A 22,687-nucleotide genomic window follows, 5' to 3' on the forward strand; every position below is an offset into this window, starting at 1 on the left:
AGTCATCAGGCAGTCATAATGAGTCAGATTGGGTTAAAATTCAAAATGACGCTGCGAGAGCATGTGGGGAATCAAATTCAAGGTCTCGATGTGGGGAATCATTCGGGACGAAAATGAGTTATGGATATATCATGACGTAGTCATGGTAAGTCATAGATTCGGTTAAAATTCAAGTTCATGACGCTAGGGCGTGTGGCGTATCAAATTAAAGGTCTCGATAAGGGTAATCACGTGCTTCCTGATTATTATCATGACATAGTCAAAATGGGTCATAAGTTAGGTTAAAATTCGCAATGATGCCACTGGGTGTCCGGGGCATCAAATTAAAGGTTCCGATAAGGGAAATCACGTGGGACAAAAATGTGGTAGGGCTGTATCATGAGATAGCCATGGTGCGTCATTGATTGATTTAATTTAAAATTGATTCCGCTAGGATGTAATGGGTATCAAATTAATAGTCTTGATGAGCGGAATCACGTGGGAGAAATACAAAAATGCTTCCTGGTTATAACCATTAGATTGTCATGGCGAGTCTTATATTGGGGTAAAATTCGAAGTGACCCCGCTAGGGCGTGTAGGGTATCAAATTTACAGTCTTGACGAGGGGAATCACGTAGTACAAATAAAAAAAGGCTTCGTAGTTCGAATCATAAGATAGTCATTATGAGTCATAGGTTGGGTTAAATTCAAGGTGAGGCCTCTGAAGCATGTGGGGCGTCAAATTGAAGGTTCCAGTTAAGGGAATCACGTCGGACACCTAAATAATGCGTCCTGGTTACAGTCATGAGAGTCATGGTTATTTTGACTGGTATGAATTCCATATGACCCTGCTAGGGTGTGTGGGGTATCAAATTAAAGGTCTCGTCAAGGCGGATCACGTGGGACAAATATAAAAATGCTTTCGGGTTATAATTATGAGGATATAGCAAAAGGTACACACTCACACTCCCACGCTCACTCACTCACTCCCACGCTCACTCACTCACTCACACTCTCACTCTCACTCACACTCACACTCACACTTTCACTTTCCCTCACACTCTCACTCTCACTCCCACTCCCACTCACACTCTCACTCTCACTCTCACTCCCACTCACACTCTCACTCTCACTCTCACTCACACTCTCACTCTCACTCTCACTTTCACTTTCACTCACACTCTCACTCACACTCTCACTCACACTCTCACTCTCTCACTCTCACTCACTCTCACTCTCACTCACGCTCTCACTCTCACACTTACACTCCCACTCTCACTCTTACTCTTACTCTCACTCACACTCACATTCTCACTCTCACTCACAGGCACACTCATATTCTCACTCACACTCTCACTCACACTCACACTCTCACACACTCACTCTCACGCCACTCACACTCACACTCAACTCACACTCTCACTCTCACTCTCACTCACACTCTCACTCTTTCTCTCACTCAACTCACACTTTCACTCTCACTCACTCACACTCTCACTCTCACTCTCACTCACACTCAACTCACACTCTCACTCTCTCACTCACACTCACACTCAACTCATACTCTCACTCTCACTCTCTCGCTCTCACTCTCACACACACTCACACTCTCACTCTCACTCACTCACACTCTCACTCACACTCAACTCACACTCTCACTCACACTCTCACTCTCTCACTCTCACTCACACTCTCACTCTCACTCAACTCACAATCTCACTCTCACTCACTCACACTCTCACTCACACTCTCACTCACACTCACACTCAACTCACACTCTCACTCTCTCACTCACACTCACTCTCACACTCTCTCTATCTCACTCTCACTCACACTCACACTCTCACTCTCACTCTCACTCAACTCACACTCTCACTCTCACTCACTCTAACTCTCACTCACACTCTCACTCTCACTCTCACACTCTCACAATCACTCTCACTCTCACACTCTCACTCCCACACTCTCACTCTCATTCTCTCACTGTCTCAATCTCTGTGAGGCCATTTGAGTTCTGAAGTCATTTTGAGTTCTCAGCCCATTTTGAGTTCTGAGTTCATTTTGAGTTTTGAGTACATTTTGAGTTTTGAGTCCATTTTGAGTTTGAGTACATTTTGAGTTTTGAGTACATTTTGAGTTTTGAGTACATTTTGAGTTTGAGTACATTTTGAGTTTTGAGTACATTTTGAGTTTTGAGTTCACTTTGAGTTTGAGTACATTTTGAGTTCTGAGTCCATTTTGAGTTTTGAGTCCATTTTGAGTTTGAGTCCATTTTGAGTTTGAGTGCACTTTGAGTTTGAGTACACTTTGAGTTTGAGTACATTTTGAGTTTTGAGTCCACATTGAGTTTGAGTACATTTTGAGTTTGAGTACATTTTGAGTTTTGAGTCCATATTGAGTTTGAGTACATTTTGAGTTTGAGTACATTTTGAGTTTTGATTACATTTTGAGTTCTGAGTACATTTTGAGTTTTGAGTCCGAGTGAGTTCTGAGTTTCGCGCTCAATGTGAGTTTGAGCTTGAGTGAGCGCAGGTGTCCTGCTCAGCATTGAGTCTGAGTTTGAGTGAGTGGTGATTCGAAAAAAAAAATTGTGAGTGAGTTTGAGTGAGCCGCGCCAACTTTGCCGAGGTATGGTCTCATCTTCCTGATAGCAGAGGGCGCAGGCTGATGCAAGACAATCTCAGAGCTCTTTGCTGTATCAAGTAACTCTGATACAATCAATGTAGGCGGTCCCAGACGCGTAACGTTGCCAAGGGGGCGGCAAAACACCTGCCTTATAGTCAGGGACTTGGGTCGCTGGCGTGTTCGCCGCCGTGCGATTTCAAATAAATTTGGTGTCAACAGTAAAAGCGCTTCTGGCTTGGCTATAGCCCCTACGATGCATAGAAGTTCACGAAACTTGCAAATAATGATTAGATTTGATCGTGGGGTTTAACGCGACGACGCTTCGCAGGCGATGAGGCGCGCCGTAGTGGAAGGTTCCGGATTCATTTTGATCACGTGGGGATCTTTAACGTGCGCCGAAATCTCGAATACACGGGCGTTTTTGCTTTTCAACTTGTAAATAATAAATACACGCACAAGCCTCTCACTTCGGCTGGACTAAATTTAAGCAGATTCGGTGACAGAGGCGAAAGGAAACCTCGCAGGCTAGCCTGAGATACTGAGCACCTCTGCTTTCTTGCAGGTCCTGGACAGCATGTACTTGGCCCATGGTTCCTCTGTTAGATGCGTGGTGGAGGAAAAGGACCGACACTTCGGTCACCGACGCACCTACAGCCAGCCCGTGGCCATCAGTTATGGCAAAGGTGATCGGCGTGTGCTTGGAGATTTTTCAACGTTGTATTTGCTCATGGAGCGTTGCACATCGGGGCTTCAGCTAAGGGCGACAAAACCCACGGGAACATGAAGTTTAAGCATACGAAAAGAATATATTTGCACTTGTGGACGCCATGTAGGCGAACACGGTACACACCAAGTGCACGAATCAAATTAAATTCAACATTGAAACTTTTTTTGGGGTTTGAACGCCATTCCAAATTGCGGGCTTGAGGCAAGGCATGTAAGGCTAGCCAATTTAATGAAAGCTCCGGCACCAAGATGGCTTGGAGACAGATATCAGAAAGAGATCTTCTTGGTTAGGGGTAATAAGTTAAAGGAGCCATGAAGACAAAACACAAGTTTGGTTCATTCAAAAGATGGCCTCGTTAAAATCATACTGACAGCAGTTTTAACGTAAACTTCGCTCAAATAAGCTATATCATTAGGAAAAAAAAGGAATGGCCATGCTAGCCACTCGTTCATTTCCCGCAACAGAACCTATGATGTCATACCAGCCTGCTCTGCGTTTGGCGGAGGCCGGCAAAAGCAAACGCAAATTAGGCAGAGCTTCTAAGCTTGCAGAACGAGCTAAAATTTGTGTTTAAATTTAGGGCACATCCTTTTTAAAGCAATAAGAATGGTGGCACAAACAATGGAAGTTACGAAAGCACATGTAAACATAGAAGTACTGATGCGTACTGCTGTTGGTACTGCGCGCACTTGCTTGGTTTAGCTGCACAGCACTGCGGGGTATTGGGGTTGTCTCAGGCGACACTGGCCGATTGACGCAAGCAACGGTGTCTTACGTGACCATATTTGTCGAGCGAGCACTATGTTTCACGAAACGATTATTTTATCCCAGAACAAAAACAAGCCAGGTTTAAATACGGTCAAAAACAAACCAAAGGCAGAAAACGGCTTGCCACGGTATGGTGGCGCCATCTAGATGCAGTAACGTAAACAAACGCGCGAACGCCGCCGCTATAGGTGGTATTCGTTGAAAAGTTTAGCTGTCAATTTCATCGCTTGGCAACACTGGAAATGGCCACAGACATGGCCAATGCGCCACGGACATGGCGCGGCTTGAGCCACTGCACCCGCACGCCGCGGGAAAAAACACCAGCGTGCGTCGTCTGCTCCGTTTCAACCCGATTCTCAACGGTGGTGTCAACAGAGATGTTATTAATCGCACTCATATTGGACTCGAGGCAATACTTTGCGTTCGGTGAGATAGAGTTTGTTAACGTGCACCGCAGTCATGTGCTTAACACGGAAAAGTACCGCCATCCCGCGGAGTCTGACGTAACGAGTGGCGGCGCACTCACACGGTTGCCTGCACGCGCGCCTCGCCAGTGAATACAAGCAGTAGCCCGGCGGTGCGCAATCGGCTGCTTTAGAGTATTTCTAGGGACCATAGCATTAGGGTACCTCGATGCCAGCGCCGCCGTAAAGGGTGGAGATACCCTTCGAACGGTCCTGTGCCGCCGTAATTGGGTCAACGTGCTCAACGCGTTGTTCTTTTCGTTTTCCACAAGACCCAGCAGCGCGAAACAGATAAGATGATTCAAACTTCGCCAGTAAACCGCGTTGTGGCGATAATTTTAGCGCGGTTTTGACACAATGACTTGCTTCGGCGGCGAGCGAGTGACCCAAAATGGCTGCGCCAGCGTATACGTGTCTCCACCCTCTAAGGCGGACGCGTGAATCAAGGCACCCTAGGCTGCAGAGCGGTCGGTTCCTGCGATGTCCTTGAAGACCACGAAAACGCACGAGTTAGCGGGAAAAAAATTTTAACTTAAATAATTAATTTCTCAGTGAATAAAGCATCGTTTCTATCTGGACATGCACTGGGGGCACTATAAAACACGAAATCTTTCGAATAAAAGAAACTTGTATTTTGTCTATCGAGGAATTTAGACTATCGAGGATATTTAACGAACGCCGAAATCTTAAATCACGGGTGTTTGATTTGATTTTCGTTATAACCAGGAAAAGAGAGAGAGAGAGAGGTCTATTATAAAAAAGCCCGCCGCGGCCGAGCCCGAACTCGTGCCCTTGGGCTTGCATAGATGAAGTTCAGATGGGAACGATGATGGGGCCCTTGTGTCCGGTGTCGTTTACGCTAAAGGCCCAAGACATCTCCTATAATCGCAGCATACGAGAAGGAATGTGGATCCCCACAGGGTTTCTATTAACGAGGTTGAGCTAGCTATACCTTAGTTCACTTCTCCCTCAACAAGCTGCAGCTGCAGGCATATTTTCGCGCTCCTCACCCAATTTCTCACATGTTTAACGTAGGTCTGTGCCCAGCCGACACAAATCAAGGCCCGGACATCTCTGCCACCATGGAGTACGTCAACGAAACCGCTCAGAGCTCGCTGCAGTCGGGCCAGCTGCTCATCACAATTGAGATAAAACACAAGGTGCGTCAGTACTGTGTTGGAGCAGATAACTATTTATATCATTCACACACAATGCGTATCAGCTCGCTGGCTCAGATTATGTCATTAGAGAATTTGTTCCGCGTGGATGGGATCTCAGAACATAACACACTTATGCGAATCAAAAGGAGGGGCTCATGTATGCTAAAGCAACGGCGTGATATCTTGCCCCTCGAACTCGTCTTCAACACGAGCGACGCCGGAAATCGACTGCAGAAAAAAGTGTACGGGTTCACTAAGGCATTCATCGCATCTGAAACTAATCATTGTGTCGTATATACAATCATTCCACGTACCAGTCTCAAAGAGGCACTAACGTTTCGAAACAAGTTGGTCTGTATAGACAATAGAAGTGGCGTGAATACAAGTATACCATCTGCGACCGCAGCAGCTGCTTACGAGAGCAGGAAATGGCAAAAGCGGGAAAAGGGATGTCGCCGCCACACGCCGTTTTCCGCACTACGACTTGTGACGACTTGTGACTACTTGTGAAGCGCAAAACGGTATTGCCGGAGCTCGCTTAGGTGTTTTTGGGCAAAGAAGGTACGAACATGTAAACCCCAAAAAAATGTACCTGGCGACTTTTGCTGAACAAAGGTTTATTAAAAGACAAACTGCAGCCAGCAAGAATTAACAGTGTGCCTCTCTACCACAGGCGGTGAGCTTTAAGTTTTGAATTCGGTCAAATAGTTTTTCCCACGAGTGCGGCGTACTGATTTACGAGGGAAAATGCTGGAGTTCGTTTTTAGTGCCAACGCGTATATATAGGGGCAGCTAGGGGCAAAAGTAACTGATTAATGACTCAATCAAGTACGGAACAACGCTGCCCGTCATATTTTCCGCCTTGCTAAAGGAGGTATTTTCTGCAGGCTCTAACTACGCGTCAGTTCCGCACAGGACCGGTTAACTTGTTCGGCACTGGTTCAGGGTTCACGCTCCTTCGATTCCAGGAGTAAAGACTCACTCTGTGACGTGCTCACTTCGCAGGTAACAAAAGATTTGGAGAGAAATTAGAAAGATATACGCCAGCGTTAGTTTTTCATTGCCAAATAAATTACCGTTTTTTTCGTCCAACGAACGAACCATGAAAGGTATGATCTTTCAGTCAAAACAAAAAGTTGCACGACGTATCTTTAAATGTTGCATCCAAGTACGGCTTAGCGCCATTAATAGGACCATAGATGAACACAAAATACGGGTCATTAAAAATACCTGCTTGTCGCAAACAATGGTACCATTTATATCGCAAATTTCAAAGATATAATTTATTATGGCAAACAGGTAAAGTAGTGGTTACACCATAGCCACTTTTTGCAGACGTATCTATGACGTCAAATTATACCTTCTATGTGTGATTGCGGTCGCCGTTTAAAGCCACCGCAAAAAAAAAAAAAAAGAACACACGCACATACAACTGGCCGATCGTAGGAGAGCCTCTGGTTCTGTTGCATCGTATTGCTTGAATGCTAACAAGCAGTTAAGACGCTGATAACTGTTTTTCTTGTTATCTCTATTGCGCCACTTCTGACGTCTGTAGCGCGGACGTTAAAATTCTCTCAATATTTTTTCCGTTTTTTCGGTTAAAAAAACGTCTTTCATGGTTTTAGTGGAGCTGAGTGAGTTACAGAAGGCTAGTTTTTCAAAGTGAACAAGATTTTATTTCGTCTTCATGGTCCCTTTAGGTTTACGCGCCTACCCCATTCTTTTCTTTCTTCGCCGTTGCGTCGGGGTCATTTTAAAAGTAACCTTCATGTATTCAGCCCAGTGGCAAAAATAACCTTAATGGTCGCAGCATCAAGCAGAGTACCATATTTGTGGAGACTAGTGAACACCATTAAGTGTGTATACCAACATGGTCGAACATCTGACAAGGGGAGCAGCAAAGCTCGTTAAAAGGCTCGACCTGCGTGCGCTGGGCGATTCATGGCCTGGGTTGTCCCTATCTCACCAAAGGAAAAAAAAAAAGGAAACTTTTTTTTATCGGTGCGCACATAAAGACAGCGAGGAAAAACAGATTTTCCTCGAATGAATCGGTTATCTCTACCAATGCGGTGGCTTGGAGCGCATTGGCATATGGGCACTAATTAGCAAGCCGAAGAACCGCCAACCGAAACAAAACAAAAATGTCAGGCCTCCGGATTACGAAGGGATTCTTTCAAATGGATGATTCAAAAAGACTCGAGCTGTGTTCTTTGACTGTTCACATGCGCGGCTCGAGAATATCTGTACAAATACAGCAGCCAAGAGTTAGAGAGACGTATTTATTTTTTCTGGATGGGGACATTCTTTTTTTTTCTCTCTCTCTCTCTCTCGACTGAGCTGAGCCGCGTGCAGACGCCAGTGCACGCTCGCATCTCAGCTTCGAGTCAGCAGTCTTCTCCGCTTGTCCGTCCTGCCTGTCCGTACGCTTGTCCACCCCTCCACCCAGGGGCGCACTCACGGGGTCCAACTTAGGAGGCCTGGTGAGTGGCTCGGAAACACGTTTTGCACATAGCAGAAGAAATAGCGCAACTATTAGGCTACGTGCACAGTAGAGAGTTATAGGTCCCGGTGCGGTAAACGGTAGTCGATCAACGCGACTGTGCGTACGCAGAATGTTCGAAACCGGTAGCGCGCATGCGTAGATGCGTCCATCGTGTACCGGGCGTCACACCAGGACCGGTTCTCCGCTCTGCTATAACTCTCTAATGGCATTTCTGTTGAGTATAACTTTTTTTTTTTTTTTGCGTGCAGTGGGAAGTTCACATTTTCGCCAAAAAGTAACCCCTTGCTCCTCTTGAATCGCCTCGTGAAGGCGTCATGGAGACGTGATTCCTATTTAACAGTTTACTCATGCGCTTCCGGTGAGGGGAAGCCTGTTCACCATCGGACGGTTCCTCCGACGCCGGTACCTTTAGTTAATCAGCATAGCATGCAGCACGCTTATGAGCTATCGTATTGGTTTAGGCATATCCTTTCTAATTGTTTTGCGACACTCCTCGTTGCAAGATATTGTGAAGGGTTCAAGGTGATTTAGCTGCGGTGAAGTAATCGTGTTCGCGCGGGCCTGTGGCTGCTCTGGAGACCTTCTTGGCTCTTCTGGCGCAGTTTGTTCTGCAGGTGGAGCCCAAACCTTAGGCGGTATGTGCTGTTGCGAGCGGCGTATGTTTCGCTTCCACTGGAGTCAGAGTCGTCGCCCCTGCTGAAAATCCGCGCCAGCATGGGATTCCAGCTAGCTGAGCACTGCATGGTGTTGCGACCACGTGGGGGCACCCGATCCGAGCTCCGTGGCCTCCGACATACGTGTGGTAGCGTCGTGAAGCGAGCGGCCAGCCGCTGTTGCAGCCGTGAAGTCCAGAAGCCGTAGGCTAACGTAACTGTTTACTTCATAGCGAGAGGTGAGCTGAAGCCAAAGAACAACGCCCCGACGGGCGAGGTAACAGTACAGGACTCGAGCAGAGCGACCGCATTGATTCTCTGCATTTACAGGAAGGGGTTACAGCGCTTGCAGGGCTTCTATTTATACCCAAAAACGGTAACGGTAAAAACAGCCTTCCCTCTACATTTTACGCACGCTACGCACTTCACAGACACACACAACGCTCTTTCCAGAGTTCGTAAGCAGTCGGTAGCCTCGGCGCACGTTGAGTCTGAGAGAGGGGAGAGAGGAGGACTCCGCTGCGATCGCGGGGCCTCTGTGTCCTTGAACAAGTCTCGGCGCGCCTCGTCGCCAACTGCCGAAGTTTGAAACGCGCCGAAAGCGAAGCGTCTGACCCAAGCTTGTCGAAACTTGAAAGTATGAGTCACCGACATGGTGGCGCCTGACTGAAAGGCGCACGCAGTGGCTTCGCCGCACAGCCGAGGAGTGATGCGGGAAAGTACGGCGGCCGGTCGATTCGTAACAATGGGGAAACAGTTGCCGAATGGCCGCAGGGCGCTTTGGGCTGTCTCGGAAGCTCGCTGGATGACCCATCCTCACAGTTTGCACAAGGGAGTCTATTTGCAGACTCTACAGTCGTGAGGACTATACAGCGCTTCCAACGAATCTTTTTTTTTTTTTTTTTGCAGATATTCTTCATCATTACCAAAAATCTCACAGTTGAAACACCCACTCGGCGGCTCAGTACAGTCGAAGGCCGCGTGTGCTGTAAAGTTAAAAAAAAAAACATATCCTTGCTCGGTGTTCGTGACTGAGTGGTTCGGGAGCAGTATAACGTCTTTGTTCGAACCTAAGTTCTAACCTTGTGCTAAATGAGTCCACGCGAACACGCAGGCATGTGCACGCACGCACAAACAAGTTTGAAAATGTGTCGGGCACGACTAAATGACATTTTACGCCTATTATTAACGCTACTTTCGTTCTCTGCTTGTAGTGCTCAAACAGGGAACTAGCAGCTGTACCTCAAGTGCTAATCAGAGGACGAGAAATAAAAGTTCATGAAAAAATGAAGGGAAGCGCAATGATGTCACCGACGCAACCCACGGATATTTCATTAATTTTAAAATTTTAAAACGGAATTTTTTTTTTCACAGCGACAATTCAAAACAGTTCGTATACGGGGTACTACAACCCCTGACTCCCAAGGCAGGGCCTCATGGTTCATGCATTTTTTATCGCAAAGGGAAGATGCATGGAAATGTGGCTCATGTTCTAAACCATCATGGGCAAAAGCAGAGGCTATGAACACAGTGTTTCGTGAAAGTTTGTCTTTGCTTGAGAATTCGCAGCCTGCCGTGTAGCTATCTCTATACTGGATGATTTAATTCACTCTTTCGCTTGGGCTGGAGGGCACACAGAGACAGGCGAGACGGTGCGCCAGATGACGACACTGAGAGGCTAAGCGCCCGCGAAGATGTCGTTAAGCACAAGCCTAATCACGTGGTTCGCTTGCGCTGAAGCGCATGCACAGACGGTCCAGCCGGCGCTGGGCGATCAAGCTATACAAGCGCAGGCGATGCAGCTGTTTTACACTAGCCCACAGACGTCGTAACGCAGCGCGACGCTCCGAGCGAGTCGAAGCGATAAGAATGAAAGGCGCAGCTTGGGCGCCGGCGGCCGAAGGGCACTCGCGACGCGATGAATGACCTTGAAAGGCGTAGCGTAGTAGAGCTTTCGCTCAAAAAATGTGTTTGTAATTCTGCTCTTGTAACAGATGCTCATGCAGTGGCATGCTTCGTAAATTTAATAGTCAATACTAATCGTTGAAATCGTATTTTATAAAGTGAATAATAGCCACTAAATATTCAGTGAAATCTAGAAAGAACATACCAATGGCTAAGGTCAAACTAGATCCACACATCTGACGCAGGTAGATTGGGGACACTGCATAACGTGAGCAGGATGGTCAGTGGATCGGCGAAGCATCGACGCGTAGGATTCTTCCCACGTGTACGAGCGGACGGCAACGGGGTTACAAAATCGTCCTCTACCCTATTGGCACGCTGTGCAAGCAGTTGAACCCCCTGTCGCCAACTTCCGTCACGCAGTGGAGGCTTCACAGCAAATGAGCCTAGTAACGCGTCCCGGGAATGTGCAGGAGAAAAAAAAAAAGAACATTTCGCTAACCTTTTAAAAGCGAAGCTACATATGCCTCACTGATGGCGACCGTCCCGTCACAAAAACGCACTACAGGGAAGCCAACTTCACGCAGTGGGTTTCACAATACGGTGACGATGAGAAGCGAGGGCACGTCAAGCGCCTCAAGAAAGAAACGTCTCCCGCGGTCGGAACGAACCTGGTATCACTGATAGCGACCGTCCCGTCACCAAAACTTTGTGAACTCCTACCACCCAAACGACAGCGGACGAATCCCTCACGAGAAAGCTGAGCATTTCGACCATTGTTGCTGTTAGACGAAGGGGCGTTAGTTTTTCTTAAATACCCATAGGTCTTCTTCCCTACAACTGGTACTACTAATAACAAAACATTTTGATCACAGATCCAACTAGGCCAATCAGAACGTCCAGCGTACGATATGATTCTAAAAATATACCGTCGGCGTTATGACTGTGCGCAGTGCTGGGAAAACTTCTTGCGTTCGGTGAGATTACAGCGAAGATAATTGCTGTGGTCAAATTGCATGTTTTCGCTCGTTATCTGCCCAGTTTACTCCTATGAATGCGGTAGTTGGTCACGCAGGCGCATCGAGGGAAAAGACGTGGAAATTACGTGTAGTGTGCACCTGACGAGATATTCGATGCCTGTATTTCTCTGGATTCTGGAACTCCATCTCGAAATTTTCGGAGCCTTTTTTTTTAAACGCACTCACTCACACACGCACACTCGCACGTACACGCACACGCGCACACACAGACAGACGGACAGAAGGACGCTCACATGAAATCCAGGGGGTAGCATCAATGCTATCTGACCATTAGTGCATCTGCAGGGTTTAAAACACAGCGGATCATGCACGTAGAATGGCATTTGAAATGAGACGTCCTTATTATCTATCAACAGGACTCGATGCTACCATTGGTCTCTACGCATCCACTGCCCAGTGCAGAACAGCTCTTTGGAAACAAAATCTCCCAGAAACAGCACGTCTGCTCGAATTTGGTTGGTTATGGAGATCTGGACTTGGAGCCTTCTGTTTTTCTCAAGTCTGCGACGAACGGTACGTGACGCTTGCAGACCCTGCCTTGCGTGTGTTGCATATCATTGCGCAGAGTATTTTTGTTGAGTGCTCCTGGCACTGATTTATTACTGTTGGCTGCTTTACTCAAAAACGTTCCTCACGCTTTAATAAGCATGCGACTCACTTCGCATGCACTTGATTTACGACGTGCGCCTTTTTCAGAGGCTGCACCCGCTGGAGGAAATACAAGGCCTTACGAGAGCGACTCTGCAATTCGCGGCCCTAGGGCTGTGTCCCTCTACCGACACTTGAAACTTGACCGGTGCCTTTGGCGGTTTTCGGCAACCATTGCACTAAGGGACGCAGTGGGCGTCTGCGGTGGCATCCTCTTAGAAGACTTCAAGGTGCGCAAATTGTGCTTTGATGGAATACTTTCCTACCAAACACATCAAACACTTATATTTCTGTGCATGTTAGGCACCGCTCCCTCCAATGCATGCTTTTTGAAATAACAAAACTTAGCAAGAGTGAAAGAGTCTGTCTGTCTGACACATACATACATACATACATACATACATACATACATACATACATACATACATACATACATACATACGTACGTACGTACGTACGTACGTACGTACATACATACATACATACATACATACATACATACATACATACATACATACATACATACATACATACATACATGCATACATACATACATACATACATACATACATACACTTGCATGCATGTATGCATACATACAGACAGACAGACAGACAGACAGATGGACGGCCGGACGGACGGACTCGACCATTCTAAAAACTGATTAATAAGTTACGCAGATCGCTTCTGTGACGGATCAATTCGTGAGGGATCAATAATTTCACTCTTTTCAAGAAATGCGAGCCTGTATGTGTGACTGCTCAGCTGCCGCTGGCTATTCTGCAGTTCTCGGCAACGCATTCGATGACCTTTTGTTGGAACTCATACTATGAGATGCACCTCTGCAGGAACCTCTATCGCACCGGCGGTTCGTGATGATCCGTCTCCCGTTGTACGTCACTCTGGCATTCCCTGCGGCCAACATTTTTGTGGACCAGGCCGCGCCCCGTTGGACAAGCGTGGAGCGGCGCTCTCAGCTGGAGCTGAGCTTCGCCTACGGGCCAGCCTTGTGGGCGGACCGACCTCTGGGCACACAGTCCGTGCCCAGAGCTAACGTGTCCGTGACCAGGGTCTCTCTAGGCAGTGACGGAAGGCTCACCGTGCACCTACTTTCCAAGGCATTCTTCCATGGTGAGTGCCACTTTAAGCGGCCTGGTTTTGAATTTACCTCGATTGTCATGGTCTCAATTGTAATATTGGGAAATCAGAATGAAAATGAAAAATTGCGGGGGATGCTTGAACTTTCAAAGAAAGCGAAGGCGTAGGCCTAGTTTTACCGTCTGTTGATCTGCTGTTGAACATTGCGGCCGCGCCCGTCACCACTTGACCAGCAGCCCTTTTGCACACTGCAGTCCTTCTAAGCTCGGTCCACTCGCTCGCCCTTGCCTAGAGCGACCTGCTCGTCCCTGTCGGTATACCTTCACCTGTCAAGGCGGCTCGTGCTACACGTGCGGCAGCGGCCTATCCTCCTTCGGCGCAGCTGCATTCTCCTTTCCCAGAGCCCTTTTCCGACCCTCCTCCCGCACTCCTGTTTCCCTTTCCCAGTGCGTGATCCCCTGCTCGGGCTCGAAGTTTCTGTGCGATTCTGTGAACCTCACAATGATTTTTTGTACCTCACGCGTTTCATGAAACATAGAGATCTAAGGGTTCAAAATTTCAAATGTTCAAAACTGAGAAAAGTATACAAAAAGCTTGCTTTGCATAAGGCGATATCTCCCAGCAAGTTTTAACAGTAACCGTTAAGTTTAACAACTTTTAAATCTACTTTAATATTTGCGCGCACGAGAAAGCTCAGAGCGGGTCAGTACGATGCCATCTGCTCCTGGCCCCAAGCTGCCGACGTCAGGGCTCCCGTGACGTGGCCGACGCGCTGCTGCGGTTGGCGCGCGCTGCTACGCCGAGTGTATCGCATCACGGTTTTGGGACTGACGTCATGCTGCCCGGGCGCATGCGGATGGTAGACTACGGCCCGTATCGCGCTCCTCCAGACTGGCAGTGGTAAACAAGAACGGTGACGTCACGAGAGCACCCTCCTGTCATGGCGGCCGACTTGGTTTTCGTTTTTTAGAAACCAAAAATGACACCAATAAACGAGTCTGTAAATAATTATTTACGCTGCAGTCGACCGTCTTACGTGCCATTCTTTGATTAGTGGGCTGGTAGGCACCAAGAGCAGCGAAAAAAAAAACGTAACACGAAAATTTAGTGCCAGTACTCCTTTAAGAAATAAGCTGGAGCGGATAAATACCGTACGCAGACGAGGTAGCATTTGCCAGCGCCATGATTCAAAGTAGTCGTCATCATCATCATCAGCACCATTGCCAGCCATAACCACCATTCCCATAATGGGTTGTGCTCGTAGTCACCTTGAACACAAGTTTGTTGAACTGTAGCTGTTACAGCTCTGTGTGCTTCGTCCCGCTCCGTTCATTCGTCATAAGCATGTCAAAGCACGACTTTTCATTCGCATTCACTGCCTCCATGTGCAGTCAGCCAAAGCCACCGCGTTGTGGGGGCGTTGTCGGTGCTCGCTTGCCTCCCATTTCGGAGGCCCTCGGTTCGGTTCCCACCCAGACAGAAATTCCCCCCATGTTATTTTAAACTCAATTACTACAGTTTGTTAACCTCTGCTCCATCGGCCATTTTGTGTCGCGATCCTGGTTTTGGCCCCGGTGCTAGATTTTCGACCTACCGAGTCAACTTAATGCTTTCGCATTAGAAGTTGCACAAACTCTCGAGTGGAAACTGTTGGTCAACAGCACTCAAAATTTTCTTTGCCCAAACTTGATCCAAATAAGTAGTTCCAAATAAACATCACGCCAGTGAAGTTAAATGTCCGATATCCGCATAGCACAACTGCAAGCGTTCAAAGCAGCTCTGTAGCCGACGACGTTTGCACCTGGCGGAGAGTAGCCTAAACAAGTTCTGAGGGCACCATGGCGTGTGACGGGGAAGAGGAACCTGTCCCGTGGGGCTCGCGCTTCTCCGTCGACTACCTTACGCTGGGATGCGTTCGGCAGGGGTTTCTCTGCTACACCGCCGCGCTGTACCGCCGTCGACATCACATGTTTTAAAACTAACGGCGCAGGTAGCAGTATCCGCAATTTTATTTCAATGCAATAAAATAGATGAGATGCCTACAAACTATACGCGCGCTTGCGATGCTTCTGGAGTACGGAAACGTGTTTTTTTTTTACTTGAAAAAAAAAAAAAATTGCGGGCTATCTCCACTAACGTGAAAGATGGGAAGGTGCGAAGCATGCAGTGTATAAGTGTCTTCTTAGCGCCTTGGTGTTTCTGCCAACGGAGATGAAACCGTTGGGGGGTAGAGGTATACAGCTTTGCTGTAAAAGTCTCTTGTCTTTGAAGCACGAAGCTCTCTATTGCGAGGCGTAAACGAGTATCCCGGTGTTTTTTTAGTACGCGTTACGTTCTAGCGCGAGGCGTAAACGAGTTTCCCGGTGTTTAATACCGTGACTACATCCGACGACGATAACGATGACAGGAGACGCCAACAGCCCAAGCCCCTAAGGGGCTTCGACCCTAATAATATTTTGAGTCATAAAAATAGCGCGGAAAGAGCACTTGCCTGCACACTTATCATTCCTGTTGCATCTGTCACAGAAAAAAAAGTTATTTTAAAAATCTTTGATCACTTGCACTTCCGCGTGCAATATTTGCGTGCAATATTTGGGCTGGTCCAACGCCACATCCACCCCTTAGACACCTCTGAAGGTTTGATAACTAGGGATTTTCTACGCGCGGGTAACCATTTCTGTGGCTTTTTTCTCACACGCTAAGTGAAGCAAAATCAGCCTTGCTCATGATAACAAATATATCTGCACAAAGATAAGGCCGTCTTCGCGAAGTGCGAAAGGTAACGAAACTGCTCCTCTCCTGCACAATGAACTACGTTATTTTATCACTCGCGAAATAAAGTATTTAATTTTGTTAAATGTTATATTTAGTTTACTCTAAAGTAAATTGTTATGAACTTCTCATGTTCCTGGTGAAAGTAGCAAACAGCGGTAGACAGGTACCTTTTTACGCGTTTTAATGCATCATCTAGCCTTGAAAACTGACATACGGTTTCAAAACGACGTTACCATTCAATCCTCGGTGTGCAGCAGGGTAAAAATATTGGCCGGATATTCACAAAGATGTTAGTACGTGAAGACGCAGTGAAAACAGTTTGTGATTGATCGCCGCCCTAGAGCGGCTTGTCATCCCCCCCCCCCCCCTTCAAAAAAAAAAAAAGCGAGATGATAGCCAAGGTCTCGGCTAACCAAAGCTACTATTAAATATCATACGAGCAAACAGCTTTGTGAATCTGGACCTCCTCTTTTCCTCGCAAGCCAAAGATTGCTACTCTGACAGGTATTCTGACGCAGATATAACTGCCGGCGGGTCTACTGCATCTCGGTTTCTAGCAACGCGATGTCGGAATTGCGCCGAACTTCATCAACATCGCAAAATGTTAATGAAGTTCTCCGGTTGAAATAACAGTGCGAAAGGCGACGCTGCCACGCGCATTAGGAGGCTTCTGTGAGCGGCCGCCGGTATGGCGCGCCCACTTCCGTTCCATCACCTACGTCACGTCCGGCCGCCGGTAAAAGCCACCTTTTTCTTTTTTTTTCTGTTTCGATTCCAAAATCGCCAACCCTCACGAACCGTTTGCGCCGCGTGCGTTCGCGTTTGAAACGCAGTATTTTTCAGCTAGCATGCTTTCTACGAGTACTATCAGATGACATTATCTTTACGTTGACAAAAATTTGATTGCAGTTGGCCTTTCAGCCGCTTTGCTATGCATCGAGCACCTCTAAACTCGGCTTCACTACTGTGCGCAAATAAATCGCTGGGAAGACATTTTTTTCAGGCGCCAAATTACCAGTTTGATACCGAAGTACGAAGGCTAAGAGGGGTTTTATTAAATACCTCCACAGGGCCGTGTATCGCTATGGAACTACACGCACCCGATCCCTTAAAGCTGGCTTTACTACGATACATAAATGCATTATTGGGAAGACATGTTTTCCCGTATGCATGCGATGAGAGGCTCTGGTGTTAAAGTTTGAAGGCCTTAGGGCCTTATTATCCGCACGAAGTACTGCACGCCGAGCCACTGTTAGGGCAGTTCCACAACTATACACAAATGCGTTGCACGGAATACATTTTTTCGGGGGCAATATAAGCGGTCCTACGCGAAAATATGAAGTACTTGGGGCCTTTTAATAATCGAATTTTGGTATGCTGTGAAAATTTTTCCCATAAAGTGTTCCACATGGAGGAGATGGGTTTTTTTCATTGATTCCTCATAGAAATGCTTAAGGATTTAAAATAGCAGGAACTGCCAAGTGGTAATTGTAGAATAAATGCTTAAAGGGACCCTGCAACACTCTTCTAAACTTTTTTTTCTAAATATTTACTGCTTACATTAGTGGGTCGCCAACACTTACATTTACACTTACATTAGTGGGTCGCAAAGTACCTTAGCCAAATATTACTGCTCTGTGCCCATCAGATAACTTAGAAACTTACTCAGTGATTGTTTCTCTCTTTCCCGGTCCTGGCGTACTTCGACCGCTGGAATTAGGTCATTATAGCGATGCAGCGGCTATTGGCCGCCGTTCCGTCAGTTGCAGCAGTGAGCGCATTCGATAGCCACTTGAAAAAGAAAGCCACAAAAGTGAAGCAGAAAGGGAAGGCGTGTGTGCTGCGAAGAGCAACTCACGCAGTGCCGCTCGGTGCTTCGTGCTGGCGATAACTATAGCTTTCGCAATCTCCCAGACGCCAAGGAAAGAGTGAAGGCGTTTATAGGAAGCGTTGCAGAGTATCTTTAAGTCGTTGTGCTATACACTGAGAACATTTAAAGGCAGCTTCACTACTACACACGCCTACATTGCTGGGAAGACATTGTTTCATGTTTTATATGAGCAGACTGATACAAAGGTAGCCAGGCCTTCCAACCTTTTATGAAATATCTCCAAAGACCCCACGTCTCACTGATAGCGCTATACAACAATCCCCTTTAAAGCCGGCTTCTCTACTCTGCACGAGTGCATTGCCCAGAAGACGTTCTTCCAGGCCAGTATTGAAAGTATGACATAAAAGAAGGCTGGCCCAGGGGCCTTTTATTAAATACCTACATACCGTATTTACTCGCATAATGATTGCACTCGCGTAATGATCGCACCCCTGAAGTTCGTCGTCAAAATACGATGTTTTTTTTTATTTTATTTCCCGCGCAATGATCGCACCCTGAACTTGCCGCAGCCATATGCCGTGTGTGTGCCAAGCCCAGCTGACGATGGTCGTGATTACCTATGTTTCCTCCTCTTTCAAAGCGGACATAGCTACGTCATTGCCACAGACTTGCCGATATTAGCGATATCGGCACGCATGAGTTCATTACTGGTGCGGAAGAAACTCGCACTAAATGCACATAATGTACTCACAAGACAAAGAAGAAAACGCGCTCAGCTTGCTGCGTCGGCAGCCGTGTCCCGCACTGGGACAGCAGTAGCCACATATTGGTCGACCTGTTCTCACCTCGCAGCAAACTTGTTCCAGGGCGTTCCTTAATTAATGGAAAAAAACTACATTTTGAGTCACTTTGCAACGCGGCTGGCGGTGGTTCATGGAGTTTTTATTATGTTTTTATTGATTACGTTTATTCTGTTCATGAGACCTACCGCAAAAATTCTGACCTCCAACAAACTTTTTTCGCGAAAAATTTACCTCGCGTAATGATCGCACCCCTAAATTTGCATCATATTTTTGGAGAAAAAAAAGTGCGATCATTACGCGAGTAAATACGGTAAGACCCGTGTCCCTGTGGAATGGTACACACCAAGCTCGTTTATAGTCGTCGGCGAGGCGCTTTTTATTAATCGTACTTGGTATGCGGTGAAGGGGGACGCATCAAGCGTTACAGGCGGACAGACGACCTTCCTCGATGGGTCGATCCACACAGATGTGCTCAGGCGCATCAAAGCTGTGCGACAACTTTCAATAGCAACATCACCACTCACGGAATGAACAGGCAGTAAGTATAGTATCCTTAACCACGGAGACGGCCTATATCTAGAAGAAAAATTCCTCGTGCTCACGCCTATGAAGGCGAAAGTTTAGAGGTAATCAAATTCTTCTGTAATGTTACATCGCGTCTCTTTCTTCGTTTTTGTTTTCTCGTCTTTTGACGCGAATCACTCCAACAAGCAGTGAGGCCGCGATTCACGCGCCAGCTTCCGCACAGTCACGAAGAGCTCTCCTCCGCGCGCACCTGTTCTACGCACGTGCCGTCACGGTCACCTGTCACGGGACCCGGTTCAGGCTAACTTTTGTTTCTGTCCGCCAGGGTGCCGGGTTAGCGCTGTGGGTACAGTACTTAGCTGCTGCTCTGGCGGCGCAGCTGCGAATCCCACGTGAATCAAGATGTTTTCCATTCAGTGCGGCGCCCAAATTGGTACCATTAGTGTTGACGGAGGACGACGGCCACGGTCTCTTATTCGTTTGATGAGGCACCTAAGGCTCTCACCTTAATAAGCATAAAACTAATGTCCCCCTTCACACACCCCACCATCACGGCACCGAAATAGGTCGGCCCATTCGATACAACGCCTCCCCCAATGGCATTCTCCTAGCCGCTCAAAAGCGGCAGCAGCGAAAATAAAAAGTGGATAACGATGACTGGTTTTTCAATTGGGAGGTGGCTGACGACTGCGGTTGCAAGGTTGATACCGTTTTAGTTTATACATAATTGTATTTGTAATTGCACGCGCTTCCACTCTCTCGCGCGTGCGTTGATCCGAACCGTGAAACAATATGCCCGAGTTTTCAATGTGTATACGGCATGCACCCACATTCGCCGCAGTGGTTTGAGATGTGCCCAATATTCTTTTTCTGCGAACACCGGCGCGGCTTCATAAGATAAACCTTATCTCATCACCTCTGTGTCCAACGTGTGGTGTACCAGGTGACGTCAGACATTTTTTTCATGGACTACCGAGGGCATGCAACGGAGCGGTCAGTTTTATTTTGAGAACTTCGAAGGAGAGATACCCGTATCTTTTGGGGACAACGCCATATATTTACTAAAGGACATTGGATTACAAGGAGAGACATTTTACGTTTGGTCGTACAGCTTAAGATTGCAGTATACCCCTAGCTTTTTTCTGGCTTGAACTTCTAAATCACGCATCCAAAGTGCTTGGCAAGGCTTGCAGTTCAGGGCAGCCGCACCAGAGCTGCAGGATTAAAATACCGATTCGCGAATAAAGGGGCGTTCAACGCGCACTTCCAAATGTTCCGCTTTCATATGAACAAAACGTCAAAGATTTGTTCGTGCACTTCCTGTAGCCAAATGGTTAAAGTTTAGTGTAAGATTCGATAGGCACTGGTTCGGTCTTCAGCACCGAACGCTTCGAACGTTCGCTGCTGGTGCGGCTCTGATGCGCGCCTTTCGCTGCGCTTCATGCGTTTTTGCTCATCTTCCACGCAGTGGCGGATCCAGAGGGGGGGCGGTAGGGGCGATCGCCCCCCCCCCCCCCCCCCCCAAAGCCTGTGTCAACATCCCCCCCTCCCCCCTCCCTTCAGTGCCTGTGGCCACCTCCTTGGTCAGGTTGCCCCGGCACGACTGCCCTAACCGCAGAGGAAGCCGAATGGCTAGAACGGCTGTTATGATCGGCCTTCACGGCTTGAGAGGTAGCTACACGGCAGGCATAACCGAAGTTAGTCTCCTAACCGTGGTTATCGCAAACCGAGCTCGGCAAGCACGGTTTACCCTTACAAACGGTGGAGCTGCAGGTGAACCAGCCGTGAACCGGCGCCGTGACCCGTCGGCATAGCTACAGATGGATGCAGCGCTGCGTGGTGCCAGAGCACACTTGGCCACCAGCTGAAAAGCCTTTGCGAGACGAGATGGGCGGAGCGACATGACAGTGTCATCCAATTTCAGCGTCGCCAGCGCCGAAAGATCCTTCTCTACGCTCCGCCGCTTAAAGACATGGCTGCGATCACAGATGAGTGAGACACACCTGACCGGCCTCGCCTTGCTACATACGCACAGAGACATCCCTGTTGACTGTGAAAAAGTTATTGATCGCTTCGCCAACGGAAATCGTGGACGACGGAGGTTAGAATTTGTGTTGTAGCATTGGATTGCTCACATTAGAACTTTCAGTAGAAGTTCCCAAAGACGTCGTGGTGCTCTAGCTGCACATATTTCTGTGACATTGTTTCTGCAGTCTAGTACATGAACTCCCATTGTATCTGCACTAATGCTTCATTATCAATGGGACATTCACTTTTGAAGTGCAGGTATGTGCTCATCATTATGACCCTGGAAATATCCAAGAATTAGTGGAATTCTGGTGACCACGTTGAAAGAGGGAAAATGAATGGACGTCAATCGGCTCATTTAATATGGTGCCGGTGCACCGGAAAGCGCCGTGACTGTTCACTGCGATCCGGATAATGTAAATACTTGTATAAAGAAAGCGTTCTTTCTCCCATCAACTTGTCCTGATGACTGCCCGGCACGACACCAACCCGTGTTCTCACCGGCCACGCAACCCGACAAAGGCTTAGCACAGCAAAATGTCCCTACATCTAAAGTATGGCAGCCCGATATTTGTAGTATTTCTTGATATTCATTAAGATTAGAAAACTGATTAGAAAAAATGAGTAGAACCACTGGGAGCAAAAATTAACAGTATTTATGCTCTGACGGGGTTCCTTTGATAATAGTAACTACTAAAAACAAAAGTCACCCTCCCCCTCTTCATTTGTATTTCAAGTGATCGCCCCCCCTAAAATGAGCGGCTGGATCCGCCCCTGCTTCCACGGTCCATAAAAAGCGAAGGGCAATGAACAAATGCGCCGAGTTCCGCCCGATTACGGGTTCCGGACGACATTATTCCGTCCTCCCCGATGGTTTACAGGAGGTGTAGGACCGATTGGTTCAGTGTCCTAATATAAGCCTAACCTCATGGATGATTTGTCGTTTCAGTGCTACATTGGCATGCTGGTTGTGGAAAGCTACTTGCAGTAATTACACCGCTTTACTCCGTAAACTCTTCTGTGTGCAAAATAATACCACGAAAAGCAGTTAAGTCAGCAACAGGTAAAGGTGCGCGTGCGTGCGCGCGTGTGCGTGCATGTGCGTGTGTGTGCGTGTGAGCGTGTGTGTGCGTGTGCATGTGTGTGTGTGTGTGT

At 47.5% G+C, this 22,687-nt stretch overlaps 1 protein-coding gene across 1 annotated transcript in view; it reads left to right on the top strand.

The window, feature by feature from the left end:
• Window positions 1-22,687, top strand: part of LOC144144241 (extracellular matrix organizing protein FRAS1-like) — a 101,899-nt gene that overhangs the window by 23,300 nt on the left and 55,912 nt on the right. Inside the window, exons 6-10 of the mRNA XM_077675612.1 lie at window positions 3,167-3,287; window positions 5,599-5,723; window positions 12,181-12,337; window positions 12,521-12,702; window positions 13,321-13,603. Coding sequence (XP_077531738.1) covers window positions 3,167-3,287; window positions 5,599-5,723; window positions 12,181-12,337; window positions 12,521-12,702; window positions 13,321-13,603 — 868 coding nt within the window. The remainder of the gene's footprint in view (window positions 1-3,166; window positions 3,288-5,598; window positions 5,724-12,180; window positions 12,338-12,520; window positions 12,703-13,320; window positions 13,604-22,687) is intronic.

This window comes from Haemaphysalis longicornis, unplaced genomic scaffold (assembly GCF_048455015.1).
Source record: "Haemaphysalis longicornis isolate Haplotype H1 unplaced genomic scaffold, Haemaphysalis longicornis Haplotype H1 scaffold_1, whole genome shotgun sequence".
Lineage (NCBI taxonomy): Eukaryota > Metazoa > Arthropoda > Arachnida > Ixodida > Ixodidae > Haemaphysalis > Haemaphysalis longicornis.